We start from the raw sequence: 27,638 nt of genomic DNA, 5'->3' as shown, positions 1-27,638 counted from the left end.
ACTAAGGCAGATCCTGATTTGCAGAAGGGAGCAGCAAGGTAACAGGCATCAGCACTTTCATTGCGTGTGTGCTCGCTTACCACCACCATTGCTCAGAGGCATCTTACCCTTGGGGCTAAAATCTCCAGCAGAAAAAATGGCATCAGGTCCGTTTTCTTCTCCAGTAGCCAGATATACAGCAGTTGGGATGAGATGTACGATTGGCAGTTATATTATTAAGGCTCTTGATGGATCAAAATCTCAACTTTGTTCTCAGCTATGAGCTCCATGTGTATATGGCTTGTCCCCTGAACCTACAACCAGCAGTGAAGGCTTGCAGTCCTGGCCCAACGGAGGTGAAATATACAGGAAAAGGACAGAGTGCCAACGTGTCCAACCTGGAGCCTTACACAACTTACAACCTGCGAGTTGTGTCTTACAACTCTGTTGGCAGCAGCGCCTCAGAATGGATTGGTTTCACTACAGAAAAGGAGCGTGAGTATGAGAACTGGTTGAGCGATCACCAATGCCCGCTTCTGATGCACAGGGCTGCGTAGCACCAAATGACTCCTCCACCTCTGTGAAAGATGATGTCCCCAGAAACCTGCTCTTCTGTGTCACTGTGCCTCTGCTGCCCATTCATTGAAATTCTGCTCTGGGGCTTGACTGCTCATTCCTTCAAAAATATTTCTTTGCTCATCATCTAATACCATATCCTCTGTCTTGGGAGCCTGGAAACCTTTTATTTTACTGAAAATGGGCAGCAAAGCTGCAGAACATAAAATGTTCAAGTGTTAATAGAAGGGTGATGTGTAGTGATCAATACACTGACATAAATAATCTGTTGGAAAAGTGGAGATCTTGAAAGAGAAATGGTGATTCTTTTCAGGAACAATCTTACTGTCCTAATTCATGCCACGCTTCTGCCAGGTCTCATGAGAGTTTTTCTTGGATGCCATCTGAATGATTGGATCCTTGTTGACACTGAAGTAGGAATTTTTTGCTATCTATCTAACCACCACAGGCAGTACTTTAAGGCCATGTGGTGATCTGCATGGAAATTAAGCATGCAGGACCTGTGCCTACCGTCAGGATAGATTTTGCCATCAAAACTGAATTTGTAGTAGTCTAACATCAGCTTTTATTAAAAAGTTCTCCACTGCTGTTGCCAGAGCCATTTCATAACAGATGAGAGGGGCATTTCACCTCAGCTTGCCAGGTAGGGGCAAAGAGGATATTCACTTTTAATCATAGGTCTTAAGCCAGGGTTTCAGAATCACCTTTCTAATTTTTAGAATTTTGCATCGCTTGGTAGTTCTGCCTAGCAATTACTAAAAATTTATCTGCTATATCCTTAGCTGAAATTTTCAAGTGGAACAGCCCCAGAATTTCTTTAATATCACCACTGAAAAAAAGAAAAATGCCCTTATCTCTAAACCTGTGTTTTATTAAATCACAAAAGTAAAAAGCTGGAACACGATAATGAACTTTTAAATGGAGAAAAATTGTAAGGAACTGGTGATACAGACAGAAGGAAGGAGTTTGAAAGGCATTTTTACACCCCCACCCACGGGGTCCACAAGCCCTCTTCTTTCAGTCTTGCTTTTCTTGCCTTGCTGACCTCTTCACACCCGGTCTCCTGGGTCACTGTGACCCTCTCCTTCCTCTTGCCGGGGGGTTGGCTTCAGTGACAGTGGGAGATTAGCAGCACGGTGCAGCTGGACAAGCAACTTTCTTATGAACAAACCAGCGTATACTGGGCACATGGCATAATGGCAAAGCCACAAGGAAGGACCACCTCAAACTCAACCTAAGTCTTGTCAGCAAGCTGTTGAGCCCAACTAATGAGCTCTTCCTCCCTGAAGTGAGTTCTGGGGTTCTGTTCTCTCTGCCTGTGATTTGCTCTTGCTTTTCTGAAACCTCAGGTTTTCATGTGTGTGCGTGTTAAAAGATGATCTTGGGCAGTTTCTTGGGGCTTGCAAGAGGCTCCCCCTTAGCAGCTGGGTTCCCACAGCCCAGCATGCTGCAGCTGAACTTGCACAACCTCCCGTGTCTCCCTGCCCCCTCGCCTTAAGCTAGATTTTAATTTATACAGTTTTAGTGTCTGTACTACATACACAAAGGCAAAGAAAGGGAGTTCTAGGTTTTTATTTTGAAGATATATTTCTGCTTTCTTAGTGTAGAGGCTGGCATGCTACAGCAGGTTTCTCTTTTCTCTTTTGTATCTTTCCTACTCATACACGTGTATATGAGAGGGAGTGCATGCAACAGGGAGCTTGTGTCATGCAGAGTCTCTTCCTCTGCGCTGTCATGCCTGTTGGCTAGAAATGAGCTTTTTTACCTTCTTTTGTAGCACCTCGGTACATGGCTCCCTTCTCCATTGTCAGCAATTTATCTACCATCCACATAGACTGGAGTCGCACTTTTGTGCTCAACGGCCGCCTGAAGGAGTACGCGTTAACAGAGAGCGGGCAGCGCATCTACAGCGGCTTTGACACCGAGCTGTATTTACCGAGGACATCTGACAAAAGTCAGTTTCAATCTCCTATAGCTTTCTCTCTGTGAAAGACTGCTGGGTGAGACTGCTGTGGCTCATTGTGAGGGTCGAGCTTTCCCAAATCCTGGAGCTGCATTGCAATTCCTTCCTTCAGGGCTATGCTCCGGGAAATGCATGGAAATCTGCAGATTCAGGAAAGACTGGAGCCTGAATTTTCATTTGGATCAAATTAAGTCAGTAGCTCTTGGAATCAGGCATGTTTTGAAATGCAGTTTCTCTTCAGAAATTTGCAATCTCTAAAATGCAAGGAAACTGACAACAAGGGGGAAATAAGAAGGTGAAAAAAAAATAAACAACCAAGAAAAAAATGTTTTCTGTTTTTCCAGACATTGGGTTCTTTGTATGTCAAAGGCTTTTATCATTTATATTTTACTTCCCTGATTACTGCAATGAGGCTAATACATTTTTTGTTTTACTCAAACATTCTTAACATGTTTGTATCAGCCATGAATGGAATATGAGAGATTTAGGGCAAAATGATGAACAAACTGAAAGTTGCCAGGCACATGTCATTGGAAGAGGGAGGTTTGGGTGGTAAAATAGGAACATAATTTATAGCAACATCATAGTGGTGACTACCTATGATCTGCCTCGGTTCATAGTTTAGCAGTTCAATACCCATGGATAAGGGATTATGTGATCTGGGACTTCGGTGGGTTATGATGGATTATGTGCTATATCTGCCTTGGCTTTTCTTAGACCTGTCCATCTCTGCTGGTGGATCATGGTGAAAAAGCAGCACCTACAGAATTTTGACTTCTGCTGACAGTATTTTTAATTTTTTTTGCTTTTTTTTGCTCAGCCTTTTTGTTTCAAGTGACCTGCATCACTGATGAAGGGAGCGCCATGACACCAGTCATCAAGTACAGCGCTGGAGATGGAGTTGGTAAATATGTGAAGAAATTACCTAGCACTTATTCACTGTAAGTGTTTGGGGTAGAAATTTGGTATCGTGTAGTACATGCCAGACAGGACAGCATCTCATTGCAGGATCAGGGGATTCCTTAGTGCCTTAGGGTATGAGGTATGTAGGCAATGTGCCTTTTTTGCCATGGATGGATTTCCGTTCCTTTACATCATGGTCAGCTTGGGATCCTCCCTCCAGACAAGTAATATTTTTTTCTTTTATTTTTATGTAAATATATTGCTCCAAAATATAGTGCTTTTTCCTGCTGAAGAGAGTCTGCTCTCTTCCAGATTTTACTTCTGAATTAAGAGTATCTTGAATTGTAACCCTGTCCTCCCTCATTCCTCCTCAGTTTGGCAACGAAAATACATATCCTCTCCTCCCTGCACCCCACCCCCGCAGCAAGGGGCATCCACCTGCTCCTTTCCTATGACCAGCCAGCCAGTCTCTGCAGTTTCACCTGGGATGTGTTCCTGAACCACTGTATGAGAATGCCACACGAGATGCTGTCAGGACCCAGTTTATAACACCTGCTGTTTTCCTTCTGTCCGTGAGGCCTTTGTCTGTTTTGTAGAAGCAAAAAGAGTTTGGTGTGGTGACATCCCAGTCACTTTTGTCCACTAAGTAGTAGACGCCTAATCAGCAAAAAGCTGGAGGTTTTTTAACCCCTTAGTTCCCTGGGAAGCAGACCTAAGCTTGAACCATTTCTAACCGACATATCGGTTTTAATTAATTTATTTATTAAGTTGCCTCTTGTTCAGCTCCTTAAAAGAGTTGTGCCTCATCTTTTGCAATTACTCTTTACATTGCATATCCCTTTTCATGTTGTCACACCATCCTTCTGCAGAATTTCAGGCAAGGCTGCTGTAAAGGCATTATAAAATGCCTTTTATAATATCCCAGTTGCTCTACATCCATCAACTTCCACACTCGGCTTCTCTGCTCTTTTGATTGCTGCTTGTACTGAGAGTCTAATGCAAACTCGATCAGCACTGCAGGCACCTTGCAGAAGAGGCTTGCCAGTGAAGGTGATGAAAATCCCTTAGCCAAGTGTCTGGATATGCATGGAGGATTGCAAATAACCAGGAAACCCTGTCACTGAGATTTCTTATGCTTGTGTTCTGTATAAGCAAAGACAACCAAGCGACTGTTTTTTCTAACAGGTGGGAGAAGGAGGAATAGAATGTTTCATGTTTGTTTTTGTATAAATTTATCACTCATTTCAGTTAAGTCTTCCTCCTTCTCTGTTTTTAACTGCACAGGCTTGCCACTACACAGTGCCAGAGAGAACGTCCTCCGTCTGTATTGCTCTGAAATTACTGTAGTCATTTCCACTCTTCAAGGTTACTTGGAGAACCCTTTTTTTTTTCTTGCATTCCACCTCCACTGCCTCCTCTCTCAAGAGCTGCTGATGCAGTGGTGATTTCCAGCCTAAGCAGCAATGCCAGAACTTTAAGCAGGGTCTCTTGAGGGTAGTAAGGTTTTTATTATAGCCCGCTAGCATATTGAACCATTATGCCACCTTGAACATAAGTGCAAATAGGCACATGACTACACAATTACTTAAATTTCTGCCTAATTTATTAGCGAGGAAAGGGATAACATATTGTTAAACGCTTTCTAAAATAACATTCCCTTTCTCCCCTAATCCCTCTTGATTTTTACAGGTCTGATCTTGACAACACCTGGAGAGAAGGACAAAGCGGAGTCCAAACGTGCAAAATTCTACAACGAGTTGTGGTTTGCAGTGCTGATGGTAGTTCTAGGTTTGATCCTCTTGGCTATTCTTCTCTCCTTAATTCTTCAAAGGAAAGTCCACAAGCAACCCTATGCACGAGACAGGCCTCCTTTAGTTCCACTCCAGAAAAGAACGTCGCCGATGAGTGTGTATTCATCAGGTGAAACCCATCCGGTACGTTTGGTAAAACGCTGTGTTGTGTATCCATCATTTACAGTTAATCCATCCATTACAGTTGTGTAACACTTTTATCTGCCCCCCACCCCCCCACACACACACACAGTTTTTCTTCCTCCTTCCACTGTTTTGTTGCACACTCGGTTACCGAATGAAGGCTGCTCAGTGTAGGAAAAGAACTGCCTGGTACCTAACACGGGCACAGAGAGCCAGGCTACAGGTGCTTAGCCCAAAAAGAGCCCCGTGGCACCTGGTCTGCAGCCCTGAAATGCTTCTGATGCCTGAGACAAACTTTGGATCTGGAGTCACAGAAAATACAAAGCCACTGATGCCACCTGATGTTAGTTGACATCTGCAATGGAGGTGAAAAAGTCTCGGCATGCTGTGAGAAGGTAGGTGATAAAATGTGCCTTTCAGAGGAACCTGTCCTGTGTTTCCAGCTATCTGATGGCTAACCAGGATCCATCCGACAGTCTTTGTCAGGTACCCATGAAATGTTCCTGCAGAAAGGAGGACTTAGGGGGAGGCTTCTTTCTACTATCCACATACCGCCAAGCCTGACTGCTCTAGGACGAGCTGCATGCCACCAAGGTTTAGAGTAAGGGCAACCAGGGAAACGCTAGGGACCTCCACAAGATGTGTGTGTGCATCTGTACACACAGAGCCACAGTGGGACCACTGCAGAGGTGGGAGGGGGACTGCTGGGGAGTGACTGGGAGGGAGGCTTTGTATCATTTTTATTATGACAAGTTAAAAATCTGTAAAAAAATGGATAAAGAGCATCTTCCACCATGTCGCATAGCAGTAGTGCTATCCTACCCTTTGAGGAAAAGCAAGACAAAAGGAATATGGCACTTGTTAGGAGACTGGGAGCAGCAGTGCCTTCCATTTCTGTGCTTCTTCCCAGCCACAGGCCGTGAGATGATTCTTCTTGTCACTTCTCAGCGTCTTTTTCCTGTGAGCACCATCAAGCAGGATAGTGACTCCTGCATCCTTCACGCATTCTGTTCCTTCTTGTCTCAGTGCCAAGAAGCTGCATCTGTGCCTCAACGAAGGAGCTCTTGGAAACAATAGGATTTCCAGTGTGCCCCTTCTTCTGGCAAAGGCTAAAAGCGTTAAGAAACTTCTTTTTTTTTGTCTCATGGTTTTGATTCCTTTTCCTCTACAGTCTGTCATGTTGTGTTGTTCCTCTTGACTTTAAAATGTCTTTGCTGTTGGCATGCCTGTGCAATTCTTTTCCATATTCCTGTCCTCTTTATTTTTTCCCCTTCCTTTTCATTTTTCCAGAAGCTCATGGACTTAATAGAAAAGAAGATTCTACAGTTCATCAGAGGAAGGACTTAATCTGAGAAGTTAGGATACAGCTACTAGGAAGTAGCAAAATCACTTGTGTTTTACAAGAGTTAGTGAGATCATGTAGCAAGCAATGCTGGCTGCCCACATGGTACCCAATGACCCGTTAAATAGTGTCTCATTTTTGCCAGTTCTCTACTCCCCCACATCCTGCTACATTGCTCCCCTTCACACCCTCCGCAAGGAACAGACTGCACCTGCGTTGCACCTTGCCCTGCCCTGATGCTTTTCCTCCCTCTCTTTAATCTCAGTTCGAGACCATTGCTGACACATCTGATGCATCAAGCAGTGTCACTCTCAAAAGATACACAATGCACTTTGAGGTAGAGTTGTTAGCTTGCAGAGTTGCAACGTGTGATGTGCCAGATGACCCAAAGAGCATGCACGAAGGCATCTTTCTTACATTGCATGCTTCTCCTGGTGGCTGAATTTCTTTTTCCTGGTCACAATAACAGGAAGTCTCCTAACATCCCCTTGCTGTGCAAGTCTGGGCTGTCGTGCTGGTAGTAAAACATCTTTGGCCCTCTGCCTGTTGGCTACTTTAAAAAAAAACAACAGAAAATTAGGGGGGAAAGTAGTAATCGGGGAAAGTCCTGTTTTAGAGGCTTGGGTGGGGTTTTTTTTCCTTCTTTTTAATTATATGATTATCCTACAATGGGGAAAGGTCCACTCTATTTTTGTTCTTCTGTCTATGACTGTGCATGATTTTTGAAGCATGGGTTTCTCTGTTCTCTTCCGCTCCTGCTTTGGTTTTGTTCAGATAAAGTGTTTGAGACCATGACCTTTATTTTTGATTTATTACTTTGTGCCTTCCTCATAGGGGCTGACAGATACAAAAATTCCGGGAGTTGGCTCTCCCACAAACAGCCGTGGTTTCCACATCGCATCTGGGGCAAGGAGACCAAGTCAGAGCCAGCTAAGTCACACATATTCCCCAGCCTCTCTTCATCGCAGTGTCAGCCAGCTGCTCGACCTCTACGACAAAAAGTCTCTTGTTGAGGAATCACCTTGGGATGCCATTATTCGCAATCATCATCGCACTACTGGTCGTGGCTTGGTAAGCACTCCTGTTCCTCTGTGATGCTGCTGTGCATGGTGAGCTGCTAGTGATTTGTCTGTCTCGTTGGGATCATGAAAAGGACTAAATATTAAAAGCTGCTGGAGGTACAGCCAAAAGACCTAGAAGGACGTGGTCAGATTAGATCCTGCCTACTGCTCTCTTCTGGAGCTGCAGGTGGTCACACACTGCTCTTACGGGATGTGAGGGGTCCACATGCCTTTGTCTATGATTCCCATTGAACCAGTAACTGCATGGTCTACCAGGGCTGTGCACCTTGAAGAATTCCCTTCTATTTGGTCAACACATAGGCCTTTCTCTCCGTGCATTTTAGCAAATGTACCTGTGCAAGGAGGGATGTCCTGGCATCCTTCACACGTTCATTGCCAGAAGCAGAAGCTTGTACTCTAGTGACTCCTGTTCTGTGACCTTGGGCTCAGTTGCTGACGAGGCCTCTCTGTCCTCTGCTCAGTCACAATGCTTGAATCTTCTGGCACGTGTGACAAATGACTTCCAAGTCTGCCCAAGGGGGACTGGGGGGGGACGGGCAGAGTATCTGTCTTTTAAAATAGGAGAGGACAGGATTGGCTGGTGTCACCAACATGGACCTGAACACACAAACACAAGAAGTTATGATTCTTAAGTAAAGGACAGTGGCAACTTCCCTTCCTGTCTGTCACCAGGGAACAGGCTTTTTAACCTGCATCCCCTGGCTTCCATCCTTCCCTGAACAGATGTGTGGGAAGTGGTTCGGGGGCCAGCGAGATGGGAGCGGTTGCTCCCAGAAAAAGCCAATAAGGTTCCTAAAAAATGGGGCAGATGGGAGTGAAAGGCATGTGAGGTACGAGTTAGAACGAGTGTGCAGTTATTGAGTGGATCTTGTTCAAAATGCAAAGTGAACTGGAGAAGGATGATCTGGCACATAAATCCAGACAGCTCCCTTGGGCTTTCACCTTCAGGACACCAAACAGCCCCAGAACCGGGGTGTTGCTACCACTGCTGCCGTACCTGCTTAGACCATAAAGATCAAGTAAGAAGATACTGACACTTAGCTGTAGGCAACCCCCCTATAGGTACAGGTTAACCCTCAGCCTGCATTCAGCACCTCATGGGCTTCCTGATTCAGTGGTATCGTAACTCAGCCTCAAGTCATTTTCTCGGAGCTATCACATCCTCATGATTTAATTCTTTGGAGACTAACAGCCCAGCCAGGGTGTACCTCTGTATGATCTCAGCCAAATGAACAGCTCCCAGTGCTAAGAGAGGAAGCCCTTGTTCCCTTGTTCTATCTGCTTATCTTGGGCCAACACCATGGTTTGGGTTAGCTTGCACCGCCCCACCCCCAGCACATGCTGCATGTTGGCATGTTAGAAGTTGTTTACAGAATAGTCCAATGAAATTTCAGACGTGGTAGGAGCAGAACAAAAAATTCCTCTCACTTTTGGTGGCAAACCACCCGACAGCATGAACTCAGGTGCTTTTTGAAATCAGCAGCTGTACAACACAAAGCTAGCGCTCTGTCCACCCTCTGTACATTGCTCCAGTCTCTGCTCCTGCATCGCTCTGCTACTCTTGTCAACAAACCTCCTGCAATGCTTTTCACTCAGTTCTTCCCTTTACTACACTCAGCAGCTTAGGACTGTCAGCAAGTGTTGTTCACCCCTTTGTCCACCTTGCAAATTAATGACTGAACGTTGAAGTGGATCAAGACACCCATCTGCAATAATGCTGCTGGTGATCTCTTCATGCTATGGAAACAGAGAGTTTTATTTCTTTTCAACTCTTATCCTGGCTCAGTGCATTAGCATGAGTACAGGTGGAAGAATCTCAGACTCTGCTTGAGAAGCTTGAAGAACAAAAAGAACAAAATCTTAACTAAATCACAGGTGACAGGGTTGTTATACAAACCAAAAATCTAAACATGTATTCTTTCTCTTTTTCATCTCTCCAATTTCCCCATCACGCTGTAACAAACACTATTTTCTTTAGAATTTATCACCATTTACCAGTTATCAGATGTCTATATAGTAATTGATTATTTTAAAAGTTGTTGCTTACTATGAAAATCTAGCTGGTTTGGATTCAGGTGCTTGAATGCTCTAGGATCTTACCTTATGCTGGGAGGAGCAATGGGAAAACATGCACTTAATTATTTCACAATTTTTTAGGGGGTGCAAGGAAAGAGAAAATGAAGGAATTGCCTTTAGTCATGTACAGCTTTGGCTTAAATGCTTTCCCCCCCTCCTCTTAACAGTATGTAGATGAAGAAGATCTTGTCAATGTCATCAAAGGCTTCAGCACCGTCACCAAGGAGCACACCACATTCACCGACACCCACCTCTGAAGAACACAAGCACCTTCTCTAGAAAATGGAAAGTGGGTAACTTGCCAAAAGCAGCCTGCATGGCTTTTGGGGGAGAGGAGAGGGCTGCTGTTTCCCCACCCCTTACCCACTACTTAAAAGTCAAACCTGTTTGCTAGGAGGGGATGAGTAAATTGGCCTTTTTTTTTTTTCACAGTCTCTTTAACTGTATAGTAAAACAATGTGTGTTAGCACTGACACCTCAGAAAAGTAAGAGAGCAGTTTGAAAATCCCTAAATCATATAGTATTAGAAGACTGCGAAGGTAGAGGCTTTCATTGTTGTCTCCATACAACTTTCACAGTTGAGGAGGGGATGGGAGGGGGGGGCATCATGTTTGGTAAGGAAAAGTCTTTTACCTGTCCAAAAAACCAACACGTGGCTAAAAAAGGCCTGTGGCAGGATAGCCACGTCTTTTCCTGGCCTGACAAAGCTCCACCACAAAATTGTGTTCGTGCACAAGTAAATAAACATCAAATGAAGGAATTCTGGAGTTGCTTTAACCTTTGTGTTCTTTCCCTCCCTCTTCCTCACCCTCTCAGCTCAAGTTAAAAAAAACAACCAAAAAGCCATTAATTAAAGTTTAACTCCAAGCATGTTTTTTCAGAGGTAGAAAACCTCCTCACCCACTCCCTGTCAAAAACTTGCTGTCACAGCCTTCCCTTTTGCTTATGTATTACTAATCTACCGGCAATAAAATTTGTTCACCACCCACAGTAAACTAGAAGCAAACAGCAAAACAGCCAGTGCAACACAGGTAGGAAATATCATGTCAAGGCACTTGTAATTGAGAATTATTATACCATGACAGTAAACCTATTCCCATATTCATCTCTGTCCTTTTTCCAGAGAAAGTGACAAGGAAGCCCTCAAGAGACTGCCAGTCCCATGTACTCTGCCAAGCCTATTTTTATGCACGCTCTCAGTCACAATCAACAAAACCCATCATCTGATACCACACATTTTCAGGAAGCACAAGCAACACTCCTCTGGCAATTTATTTGGACTAAGAGGCAAAATAATATGCTATTTTGAATAGCTTCCCCCTTAACCTGCACAAAACATTTCAGATTTCAGACAGCAGCATACAGAGCAAGGATCCCATTCATAAAACAAGACTACAGATGCAGCCCCTGTGAATTGGGCAAAATCCAGCCAAGACAGCAGCAGCTCTTGGCTGTGTGGCTGTGTCTAAAAGGCATCTTCCACTGAGCAACCAAGTATTCCTTTAGCACCCTCCTTTCCCCCAAAACAAAAATAATCACAACATATCACATGCCTGACCACGTTTACGCAAGAATGCACAACAATATTTTGGACCAAGTACCATACTACATTTTGGAGCATCACATAAAGCCACACATTGATGTGGATGACTCTTCAAAGGTTTGGCAGCAGCCAGTTAATTTCTCATAACCTCACACTTTTTATTCTGGGTATCAGAATACAGTCCTGTTCAAGAACCATGTCATGTTATGCCTGCTGCCAGCCAGAGGGCACCTGCCCCTCATCTTTGCCACCAGTCACATTTTCACAAGCCATAGTCTTGGCAGGATGCATCATTCTTCCGGTGCCGTGGTGAAGCAGCTGTCTTCGTAGGCGATGGAGAAGCCGCACCAGGTAATTCGGGCCCACCTTCGGCAAGGACTGGTGCGGAGGCCAGGAGAGGCACTTTCTTCCTTCCCAGGAAGCCGGCTCCTTCAAACCCCATTTTCTTTTTGCTTTCTGCTTTGGCTTCACTCTCCTCTTCTGGTCCTCTTTTTTTGAGATCCAGAGAACTCTCTGGCACACGGAGAACCTCCGTACTGCAACACCCACCTGCATCTGTCATGCCTGTGCCTCGCACTTCAAGTGCTGTTGTCAGGACTGCCTTCCTCTCAGCTGTGCTGCCCTCAGCTGCTGCCTTCCTGGCCTCTGGCTGGCTTGAATTCCCATTTGCAGCAGCTGCCTTCTCTGTTGGGCTTTTGCTGGGTAAATTAAAAGCCTGGAAGTCCCGGTAACTGTGGAAGCTTTCCGTCCGCCTTGCTCTTGCCAGTAGAGGGCTTTCTCTGTATGGCCGCACAGAGCCATACGTGGCAGTTTCGTGGATTGTTTCGTGGTGCTGCAATTGGAGGCTTCAAAAAAGAAAAAAACACCGAGGACGAGAAGAGCAGATGTTACGCTGAGAATGGTGGCCAGTTCTTCTCCACACCCTGCTCCCACCCACCACTGCAACTCCCACTAAATAGCAATATACTCCTCACAACCCACACACACAAGGGGCTCCAGATCACTCCAGATTCTCATAGGATACTTTTTATCTGTACACACGTAGACCAACAGCAATTGAGGAGTATGTGTGTGTAGTTCAAGAAACTTAGGGCATAGACTCAGGGGCTCAGCTACAGCATTCAGGCCACCAAACCCCTCACTGCCTACCTGACAGGTAAAACCTTTGGTGTCTGCAGCCGGTGCCACGCTTGGTGACTAACCTGGAATTAGACTCCCGAAGCCGGTTTGGCTGAACAACTGAGGTGGCAGGACTGATGTTGGGTGTGGCACAGCGAGACGTACTCAAGTCACACTGGTCAAGCAACTTGAGCAGCTCTTCCTCTGTGGGGCCACCAACATCTGAAAGACACAGAGTGCTCGAGTTCATTTACTGTAGTCATGCACATGTGAGGACAGAAAAAGACCCACACCACAGTCCTGGTGTAACACAACTTACCTTTGTCTTCACTCTTACTAACCATGTCCATAGCTGTGGTCAGGTCCCACATCTGGATGCTGCCATTTGAATGCCCAGTGAAGAGGTAGCGGCGTGGCCGGGAGCCCATTCTGCTGGATCCTTCACATTCTCGCACAGTAAACGATGAGATGGTAGTGCAGTCAACTGCCTGGATCTCACAGATCCTACAGGAAGAGAAACCTCAAGTTACCAAAACAATTGTACCTGGCAGTTTGACCAATAAAGTTAGTACTGTATTGATTTTCTGAGATGGCATCAAACTTGCCAACAGAAAAAAGACTTTTCTTCCAGATGAAATTCCTTTCCCTGCACGACCAGCATGCTGCTCAGCAGCAGACGGTACCTTCCCCTCAATCCATCTGCAGTCCTACTACTTGTTTACTTTTATTAGGGAACCCCCATATATTTGATGTCCATTTTCAGTTTGCAATGATTAGAAACCTAAGGCTTTCAACAAGAAGGACAGCAACTAAGCCCCTTCACATGCTAGACACTCTAGGAAACTAACCTGCAGGAACAGCACATTTAATCATATAAAAGATACACAAAAAAATCCAAGGATGATAAATCCAAGGTTATCTATACAGGTAACTTTTGTCTTAAGACAACTTGACATGGCAGATCTCCATAGCTTTTTTCCATTTTAGAAGCTTATGAGAGGAGAGAGAGGAAAAAGACTCCCAAAACTAAGCCGTTAAGCCATACCCCAACACCAGAACCTCACATATTCTGAGTAATTTGTTTTACTGGCCCCCTGGATTGAGCTTCTTGCCCAAGATGTTCCAAAATAAATCATCTACTAAAACTCCCCACTACATACAAATCTAGCCTGAAGTAAGTGGGGGATGGGGGAAAAGCACATCAATAATCTGCAGGGCTTCTGTCCTCAATTCAGATGCTAAACGTGTTAAGGCATCAACATTTTCACCCAGATTCAAAGTTATTAGGCAAGAAATGCAAGAATAAGAAGCAGCACAGAAGTGAGATGCACCATCTTTTCTGATCTTTTGCCACCTTACTAGTCTAAGAAACCGGAAGAAAAGCAGCTGCAGTTATCTGGTAACATTTTTACTACATTGGCAACAATGTAGTAGAATATTGTGAAGTCAAGCTTAAGTAAATAATTGTATAGCTGACCTAGAAGACAGTCTCTCCGTTTTAAAGGTTCTAATATCTTCAAAGACAAGTGCAAAGGGAGAGAAAGTGCTTCCTTGTCTACCTCTGTGAGCAGCACAATCCCTGCCACCAGCAACTTCAGCATTAGTTTTAAAATTTAATGTTAGCGTGGTACCATGGCTAAGAGTTACAGATTCTGTAGAGGTACACAAATGTTTGTTTTGTGAGCTCAGCAGGTGAGCCATTGTGAAGTGAGTTTCTGATACCGCATTTTGCAAAATACCACTTGGCTTCTAGGTTATAGCAGAGGATAAATACAGTTCTGTTACTAACACACAAACTAGAGTTCAGCCAGAATGTCAAGCACATTAGAAGCTTGCTAAGTGCAACTGCATGCACCCCCAAGGGACAGGAGACCCTGCCACCTGAAGAGTCCTGCTCCTTTCCCACTTAAAACCCTAAACATGGAGGTACCTTTTCCCAGTTGAAGACAGCCTTACAAACAGCTTATTAGTGATGGGAACAACTTTCTGGATAAACACCTGCTGATCATCACGTTCACCAAAGGGTCCTAGAGAAAAAAAAGATCACTTTTTTGTTTGTTTCAATTCCCTCACCCTCTTCCCCACAGTCCTGAAGACCCAAATTCACATTAGTATGACCACTGTAATTTTTAAGAATCAGGAACAGGAACCAAAGATGACTAATAGCTAGAAAAAGCCATCCAATGGGTAGGAGCCTCTACAGATACAGATTTTTTTTGTTCTTTTGTTTTAAAGGACACCCATTCTTGAGTTGCCTGCATATTCCTGGAGGAATTACACTGTCGCTACAAATCCTACATCAGCCCTCTATAATAACAAGTAGGACCTTCTTATTTCACAGCTCCTAGATGTCTAAAGGCTTAATCAGATTTCTTGCCATAGTACTGACCCCGCCCTGTGTTCACAGGGCATCCTATTCATCAAAGGTTCATTTGCAAGACTCGGACCACAAAGGAATCGAGACTACCTGTCTACCCATATTTGGCGACGTGCATTCCTTCAGTACCTTGCTGTAGCAATGTGCTAGCACCATTTGCCTCTGTGGTTTCAAGGCTTCAGTAAACCTTGCCACAACTTCAAACTCATTTAAGAATTTGTCACATGTGCATCATTTAACCCTGACTGAACAATGCACTGGAATTTGCAGCAGACCCAAACCTTGCTATGCTAATCTGCTTTGATGCAGTCTCCTGCGCTTTCTGTCATTCTCTAGTTACACCAAAAGTGAAATGCTACATCGGTTTGCTCAAGGAAGAGGTATAGTATCTGTGTTTGGAAGTTTTTCCTCACATTCACAGTAAGCCCTTTAAGTGTACTCACTCCAAACAGCCTAAATAGCGAGTATTTCCAGGTGAATCTTAGATTCCCCCCATCTTTTCAAGGAGAAGGCAGTATCTAAGAGCTTACAGCCATCCGCTGACTTGCATGTTACCAGGTTGAAGGTCTGTTAAACCTTTATAAAGGCCAGCGAATGTACAGGCTCAGCACAGCGCATTCAAGAGACATCTTACCAATGTCATTTCCAGAACAGTAACTGCCATGACTCTCTGCTTCCTCCAAAGATAAGATTTTGAATGATGCAAGAGGTGTTGAGCCTGGCTGAGTTGAAATCATGCCCCGGAACCGAGTCACAGTCCATGTCCGTACATGGTTGTTATCAGCACAAACTAGAAAGGAAAAGATGTATAATAACATTTACAAGGGATGACAAAACTTTTCAGATAAAACTTATCTAGTGATTTCTATATGATAAGTTTTTCAAGATTGAGCGATCAAGCAGAATTTAGTCAATGTCAGGTCACATGTTATGAATCCAGACAATTATCTAACAATCTGCAAGTTGTTGCTGGTGTCCTGTTTTCTATCAGTTTCATCTCTTCTCTCAGACATTCAAGAAACAAACTGGAGGCAGGTGGAACACAACATTAAGGTCTGACTGAGTCAGCACCAGTGGCCTACAGCACACTTAATCCTCTGTGTGCAGGTGCTAGGACAAGACATGTCAAGAGAGCAGCCTGGCAGCAGAACCCTCATCACATAATAGTGCTCTTTATTTCATTCATCAGTTAGCTTGCTACATACATACAGCTTTCCCAGCACTGCGGGTTTAGCACCAGGCTGCAAGAGAACAGATGACCTCTGGCTTGTTTGTTTACAGTATAATTGGATACCATGTTTCCTGTTCCTTTTTTTTAAAAAAAAAAAAAAAAAAAATTGGATAGCAGCAGAAAGTAAATCTGTTCTCTGCCATGCCCTGGTTGCTGGATTCTGGGCGAAACAGATTCTTACGGAGGGAGGAGTGATTGCATCTTCCCTAAAAGCAAGGCACTTTCCCAAGCATAAGACAGGACAACAGGGTAGCACAACAAACACCAGAAGACTGCTGAGAAAAGAAGAAACACAGACAGCCCTTTGAAGCCATGGGAAGGCTTTTTCTAGGGCCCAAGAGGAGATGATGCACATTTTGCTGCAATCAAGAAAGTTCCTGAAATGCTGTCAAACAAAGACAAGTCCTAGAGGACTTTGCCCACAACAGTAAGACTTGACAGGGATACATTTGTTTACAAGCCCTTTCATTTCCACAAATGACAGCCTTGGAATAAGACACAAACAAAGGTTTTCCAGTATCTGGTCAAATAAAACCTAGGCCTTTTAACTGCTAGAGCCTTTGAAGAACGCTTACTTTAAGAAAGAGGATCCAAGTCAATCTAGCCCCTCCCCTGCCCCCAAATGTTCCGATTCATTCTATCACACGTGGGAACAATGCAAGTTATAAAGCACTGCCTACAAACACTTCATTGCTCAGGAGGAGGGGAGAACCGCCAATAGAAATCTGTACACGGAAAAGATTACCTGACACAAGGTGTTTCTCTGAGAGCATGATCTTCGTAACAGGACTTCGATGAACCGTAAAGGTCTGAAAGAGCTGAGGCCCAGACCCAACTGTTTCAGGGTGCTGTACAATCACCCTCACTGCTCCAGAGCTGGTGCCATACGCAATCTCAATCCAATTGCCACTTACACCTAAAGCAAGCAAGAACACAGTTGTTTTCCCCAGGAATGAAAGTTTGACTTACTGGGGCCAGGGAACGAGGCTGTAGAAAGCAGTATTTCCAAGCTTCCACAGTAAGACTGATATTTGTTTTAAACCGTTTACTCTTTATTTTCCCATGAATAGAGAGGACATTTTGCCGCTAAAAAAAACCCAACATTCCATACTGTGCTCTTCAACACACTGTCTTAACAACAGCCTTCTCTCCCATTCTCTCCTCCCTCCTGTAAGTGAGATGGACAAAAACATGATTGGATATTTTGGCACTCCTCATAGTGATATGGTCAATAAGTACCTCATATCGTTTATCTTTCTGCCTTAGTGGGAGGCAAATGGGAAAGCAAGGCAAGAGCAGGGAGGACTAGAGTTAAAAAGGTCACTGTGGTATCAACATAGTTATGTGAGTAACCACTGTCTTCCAGTTTGGTTTTTTGGGTTTTTTTTTTTTTGCATTGATTTGGGTTTTTTTGTTGTTTGATTGGTTTTCTTTATTCTTTTGTTTTGTTGGGGTGTTTTTTGTGTGCTGCTTTTTTTTAATTTAAAAGCTGCACTGTGATTACAAAAGGGTGTATAGACAGAATAGCTAAGCGTCATTCAGCCGCATATGGAAATGGTTGTTAGTATATTGGTTATCAGGTTAGACACCACAGCAAGGTTGTCTCCCCACCCAGATCACCACAGACTATTTCAGTGAATACGATTCATAATCTGAGTACTTATCTTGTATAAAAGGCTTAAAACCAGCAAAGGTCTATTAGGCATTAATATATGATGCGTTATGTTATTACATTATACATTAATGTATAATGCATGATATACAAACATATACACATACATGCAAGTACATGTACCTATTTATTCATATGTACAGATGTAAGGAAAACAGTTATGCCTAGTGTTCATCATTCATTTGAAGTTGATTAAATGAAGAAAAACACATTGTTTATGTCAAGGGCTACCTTGTCTGCTTTAGGCCTGCTATACAGTGACAGATAAAGTACATTTAGAAAAAACAAAAGACGCCCACACCTGTAACAGACTCTAAGAGACACTAATACAGTACTGACTTGTTTTAGGCGTGAGGTAGACACTGAGCGCTGTTATAGCATCATTGGAGGGATCATGGTACAATTCTGTCACTAGAAGATCATTGTCTTTCATCCGCAATGGGAACTTCTGCATGTCTGTGGGGAAGATACATTTATTTATTACACTGGATAGACAGAGTTGCTCTGATGCAACTTAGACCAACGAAAGAGTTTAAGAACAAAGCTGCTTAGCACCACCTCCTTTTTATTCCACCCTGCTCCCATTTCTTACCTATATAGTAAATAGAGCCGTTGTTACAGCCCAGCAGCAGAAAAGATCCAGCAGTATCATAGCTTGTGATAGGAACAACATCCTGAACCTAGTGCAAACAGAAAGAAAGAAATAATAAATAAATAAATCAAGAAGTTAGGTTGTTACTTTCTCAGTTTTCAGACCTTTCTGGTATATTTTGTTGAAGAACACCTGAGTTTGGTACAGGTCTGAAGCCATTATGCACACACTCACACAAACAATGGCATTCTTAAAGTACTGCTGGTGAACTGCATTCCTCTACCAAACTGGATCTTAAGTCATGGAGTTCAGCAAAACCACGCATATAAGTTAGCACAGCTGCTCTGGAAGATCCTTCTCCATGTGAAGGCACAAAGCTTGGAGTGCTGCAGCTAAACCTCATCTTCAAAAGAGGATTTATTTTTTTTCACCAGGATGCAAAATGAGCGTACTTCACACTTTTTCCTTTCTGACAACTCCTTAAGAGGTTGCTGGGCAGGGGAACTAGGTGTTGCCTCTCTTAAGCCCTCCTTTACCCCCAGTTCTCGTGTCCCTCTGCCCACCTCTATGGATAGGTAGATAACCAGCAGATACATAACGAGAGGGGGAGGGAATTCTTATCCTATTACAACTTCCCACTTCAAATACACATCCACACCAAGTAAACTAGAAGGCAGCCTTGTCATATTTTACTTACTGGTCTTCAACTTAAGGTGAGGGATTAAGAATGCCCTCTCTTTGCCCTCTAGGATCAAAAAGAGTGCTTATCCCCTCTCAGGTGTGACAGAGATCTCAAGCAAAGAAAAAGTTTAGCTTATCCTAGGTATGATCCCCTATCTCAAGCAATTCTTTTTTGCTTCCACCCTGTGGAAGAAAAATCCAAAAGCCGTTTCATCCAGAGCACTCAAACTGCACAAAGCCATAGTATTTTCCTATATTCTGTATGTTTCAGCCAGTCCACTTAATGGCCACTAAATACTAATTCATGGAAATACCAGCTTAAGTTCTCATTTCTCTCTGACCAGCAGCATCCTTGCAATTGCCTCAGAGACTTGCAAAATCATTTACAAAATACCAACAATGAATCTCTTGGATAAAAGCAAAACAAAGAAATTTCCCCACACCTCAAAGAGCTAGCATGTAATCCAGAACCCATTCCTAACCTAAGGATAGCCTGTCAGCCCCTAAAATACATTCTAAGCCATTACAGAAAAAGCTGCAACACGAATATAGCTGCTGCGCGTTTTCCAGGGTGGTGGGGAAGGAGGGGAAGAGGCACTTTCCCTCCTGTATTTGTTTAATGAGCTATGCCCCTCTCACTTACATTCACCTACAATTCAGCACAGATCCAATGCTGAAAATAAACTCTTCTGGGAACACCTGGATTTTCCCTGTGTAGCTTATGACTGAATGACCTGGAGAAGGATCCTTCCCAATTACTGAAAAGAATGGGTATTCTTGATCTCAGTGCTTTCACACAGTACTTTTCCAGATACAGCTGTTTAAGTACCCTCTTCTCCCCACAGTCAAATTCATACTACACCTAACCAAATAAGGCATCTAACGATCAGGGCCACAGAACTTGGTTTTGAGGGTTGGGGTTTTTTCCAGACTACTTTAAAGAAGTAGAACAAGAACAGAAAGGCAAGAACCTAAACAGTCTCTCAGCATCTAAGAGTCTATGGACCAAGGTGCAGCGTGCTCTCTGGTTCTGTGGATCAAAGATACATAAAGAAGCTCTCCCATTTGCAAAAAATTTACAAAACTACTGAAGGTACAGGCAACCCATCAACAGATACACCACTTCACTTGTCACCTTGCAAAGACACAACAACTGCAAGGAGAGGACTGAGCAAGAGGATCTACCATGCTGCTGACAGCTGAGATTGACTGCCTGGGTCAGACAGATCATACAACACAAGGAGAGTCCTTTCTTCTGCAGCAGAGATAGGAACACCAGAGATGATTCAGCAGGTGCACCTGCCAACATGGGAACTTTCATTAGGAAACAGAGTGGCACTATACACCAGTCACTGGTAAAACACAGCCAGTGAGAATCCTCGCTTCGCGGACTGTTTTTCTGTCATACTCCATTGCTTCATGTTACATCTTACTCTGTAACACTAAATACTTGGCTTCCTTTAAGCTCTTCTGTGCTACAAATCTAATTACTGATGTATCTAGCACCCACAACCTCCTCTCCTTGTTGCATGCAACACCACCAGAGTTATGAATAAGTACTAGGGAAACCACCTCAGCTGGTCTGCTCAAGTCTCCAAGGTGGGAAGAAGATGAGAGAGCCAAGTAGAGGCAGCAGTCAGAGTTACATCTTCAGGTGCAATCCATCAAATACAAAACTCAGTGTCAGGAAGGATAGCTTTGCACAAACTAAGCCTCCTTAAAGTAGGACTCTGAAAGCCATCAGGAAAGAAAGCCCCAAAAGAAACAAATGGGGCATTGGCGTATTCTGTGCCTCAAAACCTCTCTCACTGCAGCAAGTATGATTACATAGCAAGTCCAGAGCTATGCGCAACTCATGGAAAGAAGTTACACAAACGCCATGTATTCTCATAATGAATTTGAAGCTCAGAGGTACAACCCCACCACTTAAGGCTTTATAGGGCTCTTCAAGAAGAATGTCTTCTAAAGGGAGATGATGATCTACAGGAAGATGTTCCCTCCCTCTCCCCCCACCCCCCCTTTCTAACAGAAGAGCCTGAGGTACACAAAGCACATTGAAGGTAGCTGGATTTGGGCGTTTTTTTATTTTTTGGGGGGGTTGGGGTTTTGTTTGTTGTTTTGAGGTTATGTTTGTTGGTAGGTTTGTTGTTGGTTTTTTTTTTTCTTTTGTTTTTGTTTTTTTTAAGGGAGCCATTAAGGGAAAAAAAAAACCCAACAAAAAACTAGAAAGCCAAAAACCTTGGTTTGAAGAGATCCTGGCATCCCTCCTAAAGATTTTCTATTCTTCAATAAGAAATGCTTTCACCAAAGGAATAGTCAGTCAAACCGAGGAACTATTAACGTGATCAGAAAGATTTCTGTGGCTCCCCCTAGCAACAATGATGATGAACAGGACATCGGTTTTTACTCCTTCAGAAAATATTGTCAAACACCAGCTTGTCACATAGCATTAAGTTGTCTCTTAACAGAAGATTTTGCAAGGCATCAGTAGAGAGCTTTAAATAATGTTTTGTTTAATTCAAGACCGTACTAACATGTCTCTCTCTGCTGCAGAAGCAATGCTATCCCGTGCTTATCATCCATGTTATGTGTTAGCAGTACTGCCACTTAAGGATTGAATCAGAATTTAGCAAACAGTGCAGCTGCCTCAGGTCAGCTTTGCCTCTCGAGATTTGCAAGACAGTTTTGGGATTTTTATTGCATCCAGGTTTTATGCCACAAAAATGTACACCTGGCTGTGTTACAAGCTTTGTTATTCACATGAATGCTCGACTGTTTTCTCAGACTCATACAGACTCCAAACAACAGGAATAGGGTCAGTGCAGCCAGAAGCATCCACATACAAGACAGACACCTTTAAAGAATATCCATGTATATTTCTGCTGAACAGTCTCCCATTGTAAAACAACTTTTGAGATACCCAGATATCAGACTGCCTTCTTGTTTCCTCCTTCTTTCAGATAGTGCAGAAATTGCTGTCACATATTCCCCACAATTTATTTCCTATGATCCTAGTGAATTTTTACAAAGTTAGTAATCCACAAGTAAGTTTAAATATACACACACTTGACATTTATTACTCCAAGTCGCACCATGTCCTTTTATTTGAAAGCCTAAAAAGCATAGTAGTACCACCAGAGAATTCAACATTCTGCTCACAGGCACAATTCTCAGGTATTACGGCGGCAAACTCCATAACACAAGTCAGGGCTGAAAACCCTGTGACAAGCATTTCACACGTGCTTTTAGATTATTTTATTCTTTTTTTACTAGAAAGACATACCAGCTCATTGAAAGTGATGCAGAAAATTGAATTGAACACACCTGCCAATGCTGAGTCACAGCGTTCCACACTCCCACTTTCCCTGTATGGCTTGTAGCCACCAACTGGTTGCCAATGAAGAAGAGAGCATCTACAGGGACTCCAAGACTGAACACTCCTACAAAAAATGAAGAGTCTATGAAGCTCATCTAAAATAAAGAGGAAAAAACCAGTAACAATGGAATCTCTCCACTATTATCATCTGTCACATTTATTACAGTAGCAAGTAAAGAACAGCCAAAACTGAGCTTGCAGCATGTGAGGTGAGGTACCATTCCAGCAACAAACTGGGTTCCATAAATAAAATGCCAGCATGATGTTATCCCTGCTGATGCAATCATTACTTGGGAAGGAGAAAGGAGGCAAGAAAAGGAAGAAGAGCCCATGTAAAATATACATTCCTTGTTTTTCTAAAGCCATTGAATTCTCAAATGGCTTTGCACATCCTAAGACATAAAAAAAATAAATTAAAAACCCCCACAAAACCACCAAAAAAATCCTGCTTGCTGTAATAGGATTTTTATTTAATCTGTGACTATTAAGTGTCATGTAAGTTGTAATTTCATGGGGTTTGCTAGACAGACAAATTTGTGCCATACTAGTTTGAAATTGCCTTTTAAAGTATTACAGGATCTCACCACTATTTTTTACCCAAATTAAACAGAGTTAGTCTGAAAACAGTTTTAAAATTAAATATGGCTACAACGCTTCATCCTTATTCTTGGGAAAAGACTGAACACAATGTGACATTAGTTGAATACATTCAAATTTCTCTTTTAGCAGAAATACTTGAACCTGGAAAAATAAGCAGCCTGTGAAAGCCTGTTTCTTTCTTTTTTTCTTTCTTACTCTCCTCATCTCCAGATCTTTGTTTGGTTACAGTCCATGAGTAGTGAGTCAAGGCTATTAAAAATTGATGCTATATAGGGAACCAGTTTCACCAATCATCACCTAAGATTCAAAATCTGGAAGACTTACTAGCAAATGCTGGCTTTCCAAATAAAGCAAATGTGGCAGCAATGTTTTGCGTAATAAAAATCCAAACACTGCGGAACATGACAGGCTTTGATGGCTACGGTTACAGTAGACCTTAACATCTGAGCTTTTCCAGAAGATCTGTCCTCTCCAGAGCTTCCTAGCCTCATCATAATCCATCATGAGTATGTTTAGTTGAACTGCAAACTTGGACAGCATACTACGTTTCATACTATGTATTGTACCATGTATTTAAAAGTTATATGAAACTAAAGATCATAGATTAACTCCAAGTCTGTCAGCTATGAATCCGTACAGCAAACTGGCCCTGTAAGTAACTGCATTTGTAAGTAATTCCAGGTTAAGCTTTACTGCCTGGTCAGTAAAAAGCCATTACTACTGGGGATACATTACACAACCAAGTGTCGAGCTTCACTCACAAGTTTTCTATCCCATACTGCTCACTCTACGTATTTATATTACTCCCCACTAAAATACTTTAAATGCAGCAGACCAATGTCTTCAAAACAAGAATACGCAGTAACTGGAAAATCTCCCAATATTTTTTTGGACAAATACAAATTAACAGAGTGCCATTCCCAGCCAAGCAGCAGCCCTTTGTTACACCCCAAGAAGGAACCTCAGGAAGCTCAATATATACTTATGTTTTAATTAGGATGCTAAACTGTTTTCCAGGGAACAGTACAATCATTCCATGCAGATAAGATGCAGCAGTAAAGGGCAGATGAAAAAGGCAATAATAAAAAAATCCACAGAAACAACTCGAATTGATTACTCTAGAGAAGGATGAGGTTCAAGGAAATCAAGGAAGACAGCTTGAATGGTCTGGAGGAATTTGAAGTGTCAGTCCTGCTTAGGCTCAACAATCTTGAGACCCAGCCACAGGGGAGACAACGCTATACGTAATGACAGGCTCTTGTCTTAAGGGTCCCTCTCAGTAAAATACTGCTTACAGAGCAATCCGGCAGCAGTGTCTTATGTAAGTAATATTGAAAGGAAGGAGAGCGCTCTGGGAGAGCTCTATCACAAAGATGCCAGCCCACACAATTTTCTGAGGATGGTGTCACCAGGCTTCGACGACTGTTTGGAACAAGTACTTTCTTTCACAAGATGATAGCAATGTACTGCAACACAAAGCAGGACAGCAAGCATTTGCCACTACAAGGAAACAAGACTGCTATATTCAAGTTGTTACTATTAAACACAAGCTTATCCTAGTTTTTTTAAGCCAAGCAGCATGACCTATTATCCAAATGAGGAATAGTACATTTTGGCCAATGTTAGTCCGACTACAGATTCAACCCTGCAGGCATTTTCTCTCTGCTCCCCCCACCCTCAAGTGGCATTTCCTTTGTTTCACAAAGTCACTTCAACATAGTACAGCCTGTTTAGCAAAAGTGCTTCCTTCAGTTTTGTTGCCATGTTCCGACGTAGTCTGAGCTATGAGAACCTTATGCTATTGGCACATTTCAGAGTTATTTGAAGTAAAAGTCCACTTATGGTTTTTGCATCTCTTTGCACTCAATTTCCAAAAATCCTAGATGCTGCTTCACGTATCTCATTGCAAATTCCAAGGCAACACAAAAGCGGCTAAGTCAAACCAGAAAATGCAGGAGGAATGGAACAGCACAGTGCTTAAAACGATGCCTATTACAGTGTGTCGGGTCTGGCTGAGCCCCAGAGCAGCCTCACAGCACTGTGCTTTGTATGGGCAGCTAGAAAGGTGTTGAGAACACACCAGTGTTTTGGCTGCTGCTGAGCAGTGCCCACACAGCACCAAAGCTGTCTCTCTAACATTCCCCCCTCACCAGTAGGCTGGGGGTGGGCAAGATCTTGCAAAGGGACATAGCCGGGACAGCTGACCCAAACTGACCAAAGGGATATTCCATACCATAGAACATCATGCTCAGTATATAAACTGGGGGGAGCTGGCTGGGGGCTGGTGATGGCTGCTCGGGGATAAAAGCTAAGAGAAAGGAGAAGGAAGAGGGAGAATTAGTTATTTATGACATTTGTCTTCCAGAGAAAGCACTATACGTACTAAAGCTCTGCTTCCTGGGAAGAGGTCAAATATTGCCTGCTGATGGGAAGTAAAGAATAACAATATTTGTTTTCCTTTACTTCTGTATGCATGGCCTTTGCAATTGCTTTATTAAACTGCCTTTATCTTGATCCATAAGTTGTTGTGGTTTTTTTCCCCATCTTATTTTCTTTCCCCCTGTTCTGCTGAGGAGGGGAGTGATAGAGCAGCTTGCTGGGCACCTAGCATCCAGCCAAGGTTAGCCCACCACATACAGGAGTGCAGCTGCCATGCTAAATCTTCCCTACCTTTAAGATTTGTTCACCAGGGGCATAACAGGAGAATAGGCTTCAAGTATTCACAGTATTTACTCCTTAACAGATATTTCATATTCAACTGACACACCATTCGTATTTATTTTTTTTAATACAATGGAACCTCCTTTTCTGTTGTGCTGATTATTATTATATAAAAGAGTTCTGTGAGTCACAACTAAAAGAACAGTACACAGCTGCATTAACTCATGCAAGACCTTTGCCCTTCCCCATCTTCACATCTGACTTGGTGTTTCCACTCATTCAAGCATGAAAAAAAGCAACAGCCCTTAACATAGCTGGAAATTGCCTGAGCATCTTTCAAGTAAGCTCTTCCTTTAAAGGCATATGGATCAAAACTTGAATTTGGTCATTTTGACTTTCATTAATGACCACATTAATTCTCATGCCTTCAACTATGGAGATACATCTAATAACAAATTATCTCAGCATTAAGCTTCAGAGAAAAGTGTCCACATAAGGAGACTGCTGTCATACTTTGTTAGCAGTATCCACTGCCAGAAGAAACAGACTTTACTGGCCTAATAGTGGTTATTCAAACACCAGGGATTAGACTGGAGTAAGTTCCTAATACCTAATATTGCCTCCCAAATTTGCCCTGTATTTGAACAACAGTGAGTCAGACAAGCCATCAGATTAGTACCAAGTAATATTTGCTTCTGAAAAAGCCGCCTTGCTGTTTCTAAAGCCCCACTAATTGTGTGTCCTTCAATACCAAGGTGTACAAGCAGCAATTCCTGTATGCTTAGGGCAGTACAGCTTGTCTTTTTCCTACCTAGACACCCACGTCATATAAAGAAGAAATTTTCATCTTTCAGATTCCATTTATGAACTACATGTGACAGAGAATTAAATCTTTTCATTGCCTCCATTAAAAATACAGCTTTAATAAGACACAGGAAAGAAAAGAGCAGAATCTCTCAGCATCTGTAGCTTTCCATCTCAGGAACTTAGTTCCTTTGTGCTATGGCCTAAACTCAAATGCAAGTCCAAGGAAAAGTTTAACTCTTAATTTGCATCTTGATACAAAAACTCAAACTGAACAGTAAGTGTTAGTAACTGTTCAGTAGACAGACTACTTTTGTATTCTCCATCTTTTTGATTTTGAGAAAGGATTCTTCTAGCATCACAGAGAAGAAATATGTTCTAATAGGTTGCTGTACTATAGCTTGTTTTGTCACTTTGTGAAAGCAAATACTGAACACCATGGATCATACATACCTCAAAATCAGATCACAGACTTCCTTCTCATTAAACACACACACGCAAAAAGAAACCAGTCAGTTATAGTTACCAATTTCACTGCCGCTACCACCATCTTGAATGCTCCACAAGATTATGCTACTCTCCGAGGCAACTGCAACCATCTTATCCTTGTCTCCATGAGGTCCTCCAACCACCTTAGCATTAAGAGCCACTCGCTCAATCGTCCAGTCCAGATAGGGACTTGTAAACACTTGCTGCCACCCAGATGACTCTTTGATTCTGGAAGGACAAAGGAAGGAACAGGGAGTAGAGGTTACAGATTCAGAAACAGACAACTCTACCTAAGCCAGAATCAACATGGATGACCCAGTCTTACAGGCTACGCCAGAGAACTTCATATTCCAGTAAAGCACTATAGTTTACAAGAGCTGCAGGTTGGTTTGTTGGTTTTTTTTTCCTTGAAGTCTGATACTGCATATTGTTTCAGTGTTTTGTGGCTACTAAAAGCCTGTGCTGGGCTTTTTCCTCATATAAGCACGTCTGATATAGAAGTCACCAGACCAATCCAAAAACTTGGGCTAAACAAGTGCTAGAGAACAAGGTTCAGCATAAGACTTTAGAAGAAATATCTATTTAAATTCCCAGAAGCAAGGTATCTTATATATCGTGTAAGACACCCAATCACGCTC

At 42.8% G+C, this 27,638-nt stretch overlaps 2 protein-coding genes across 3 annotated transcripts in view; one reads left to right on the top strand and one right to left on the bottom strand.

The window, feature by feature from the left end:
• USH2A (usherin) overlaps positions 1-10,376 on the top strand; it is a 390,339-nt gene extending 379,963 nt beyond the window's left edge. The window contains exons 66-72 of the mRNA XM_055725922.1: positions 257-474; positions 2,333-2,509; positions 3,339-3,422; positions 5,111-5,355; positions 6,963-7,034; positions 7,532-7,768; positions 10,023-10,376. Coding sequence (XP_055581897.1) covers positions 257-474; positions 2,333-2,509; positions 3,339-3,422; positions 5,111-5,355; positions 6,963-7,034; positions 7,532-7,768; positions 10,023-10,112 — 1,123 coding nt within the window. The 3' untranslated portion in view covers positions 10,113-10,376. The remainder of the gene's footprint in view (positions 1-256; positions 475-2,332; positions 2,510-3,338; positions 3,423-5,110; positions 5,356-6,962; positions 7,035-7,531; positions 7,769-10,022) is intronic.
• A 733-nt stretch (positions 10,377-11,109) lies between these two features.
• Positions 11,110-27,638, bottom strand: part of KCTD3 (potassium channel tetramerization domain containing 3) — a 28,826-nt gene continuing 12,297 nt past the window's right edge. For both annotated transcript variants that reach the window (XM_055725921.1, XM_055725920.1), the window contains exons 9-18: positions 27,038-27,228; positions 22,395-22,510; positions 18,390-18,477; positions 18,137-18,253; positions 16,871-17,041; positions 15,529-15,684; positions 14,448-14,544; positions 12,837-13,021; positions 12,601-12,739; positions 11,110-12,243 (exon numbers count right to left, since the gene is read on the bottom strand). In XM_055725921.1, coding sequence (XP_055581896.1) covers positions 11,661-12,243; positions 12,601-12,739; positions 12,837-13,021; positions 14,448-14,544; positions 15,529-15,684; positions 16,871-17,041; positions 18,137-18,253; positions 18,390-18,477; positions 22,395-22,510; positions 27,038-27,228 — 1,843 coding nt within the window. In that variant the 3' untranslated portion in view covers positions 11,110-11,660. The remainder of the gene's footprint in view (positions 12,244-12,600; positions 12,740-12,836; positions 13,022-14,447; positions 14,545-15,528; positions 15,685-16,870; positions 17,042-18,136; positions 18,254-18,389; positions 18,478-22,394; positions 22,511-27,037; positions 27,229-27,638) is intronic.

This window comes from Falco cherrug, chromosome 13 (assembly GCF_023634085.1).
Source record: "Falco cherrug isolate bFalChe1 chromosome 13, bFalChe1.pri, whole genome shotgun sequence".
NCBI classification, from domain to species: domain Eukaryota; kingdom Metazoa; phylum Chordata; class Aves; order Falconiformes; family Falconidae; genus Falco; species Falco cherrug.
Note: the sequence above shows the minus strand (reverse complement) of the source record. Positions and strands in the feature narration are given on the sequence as shown.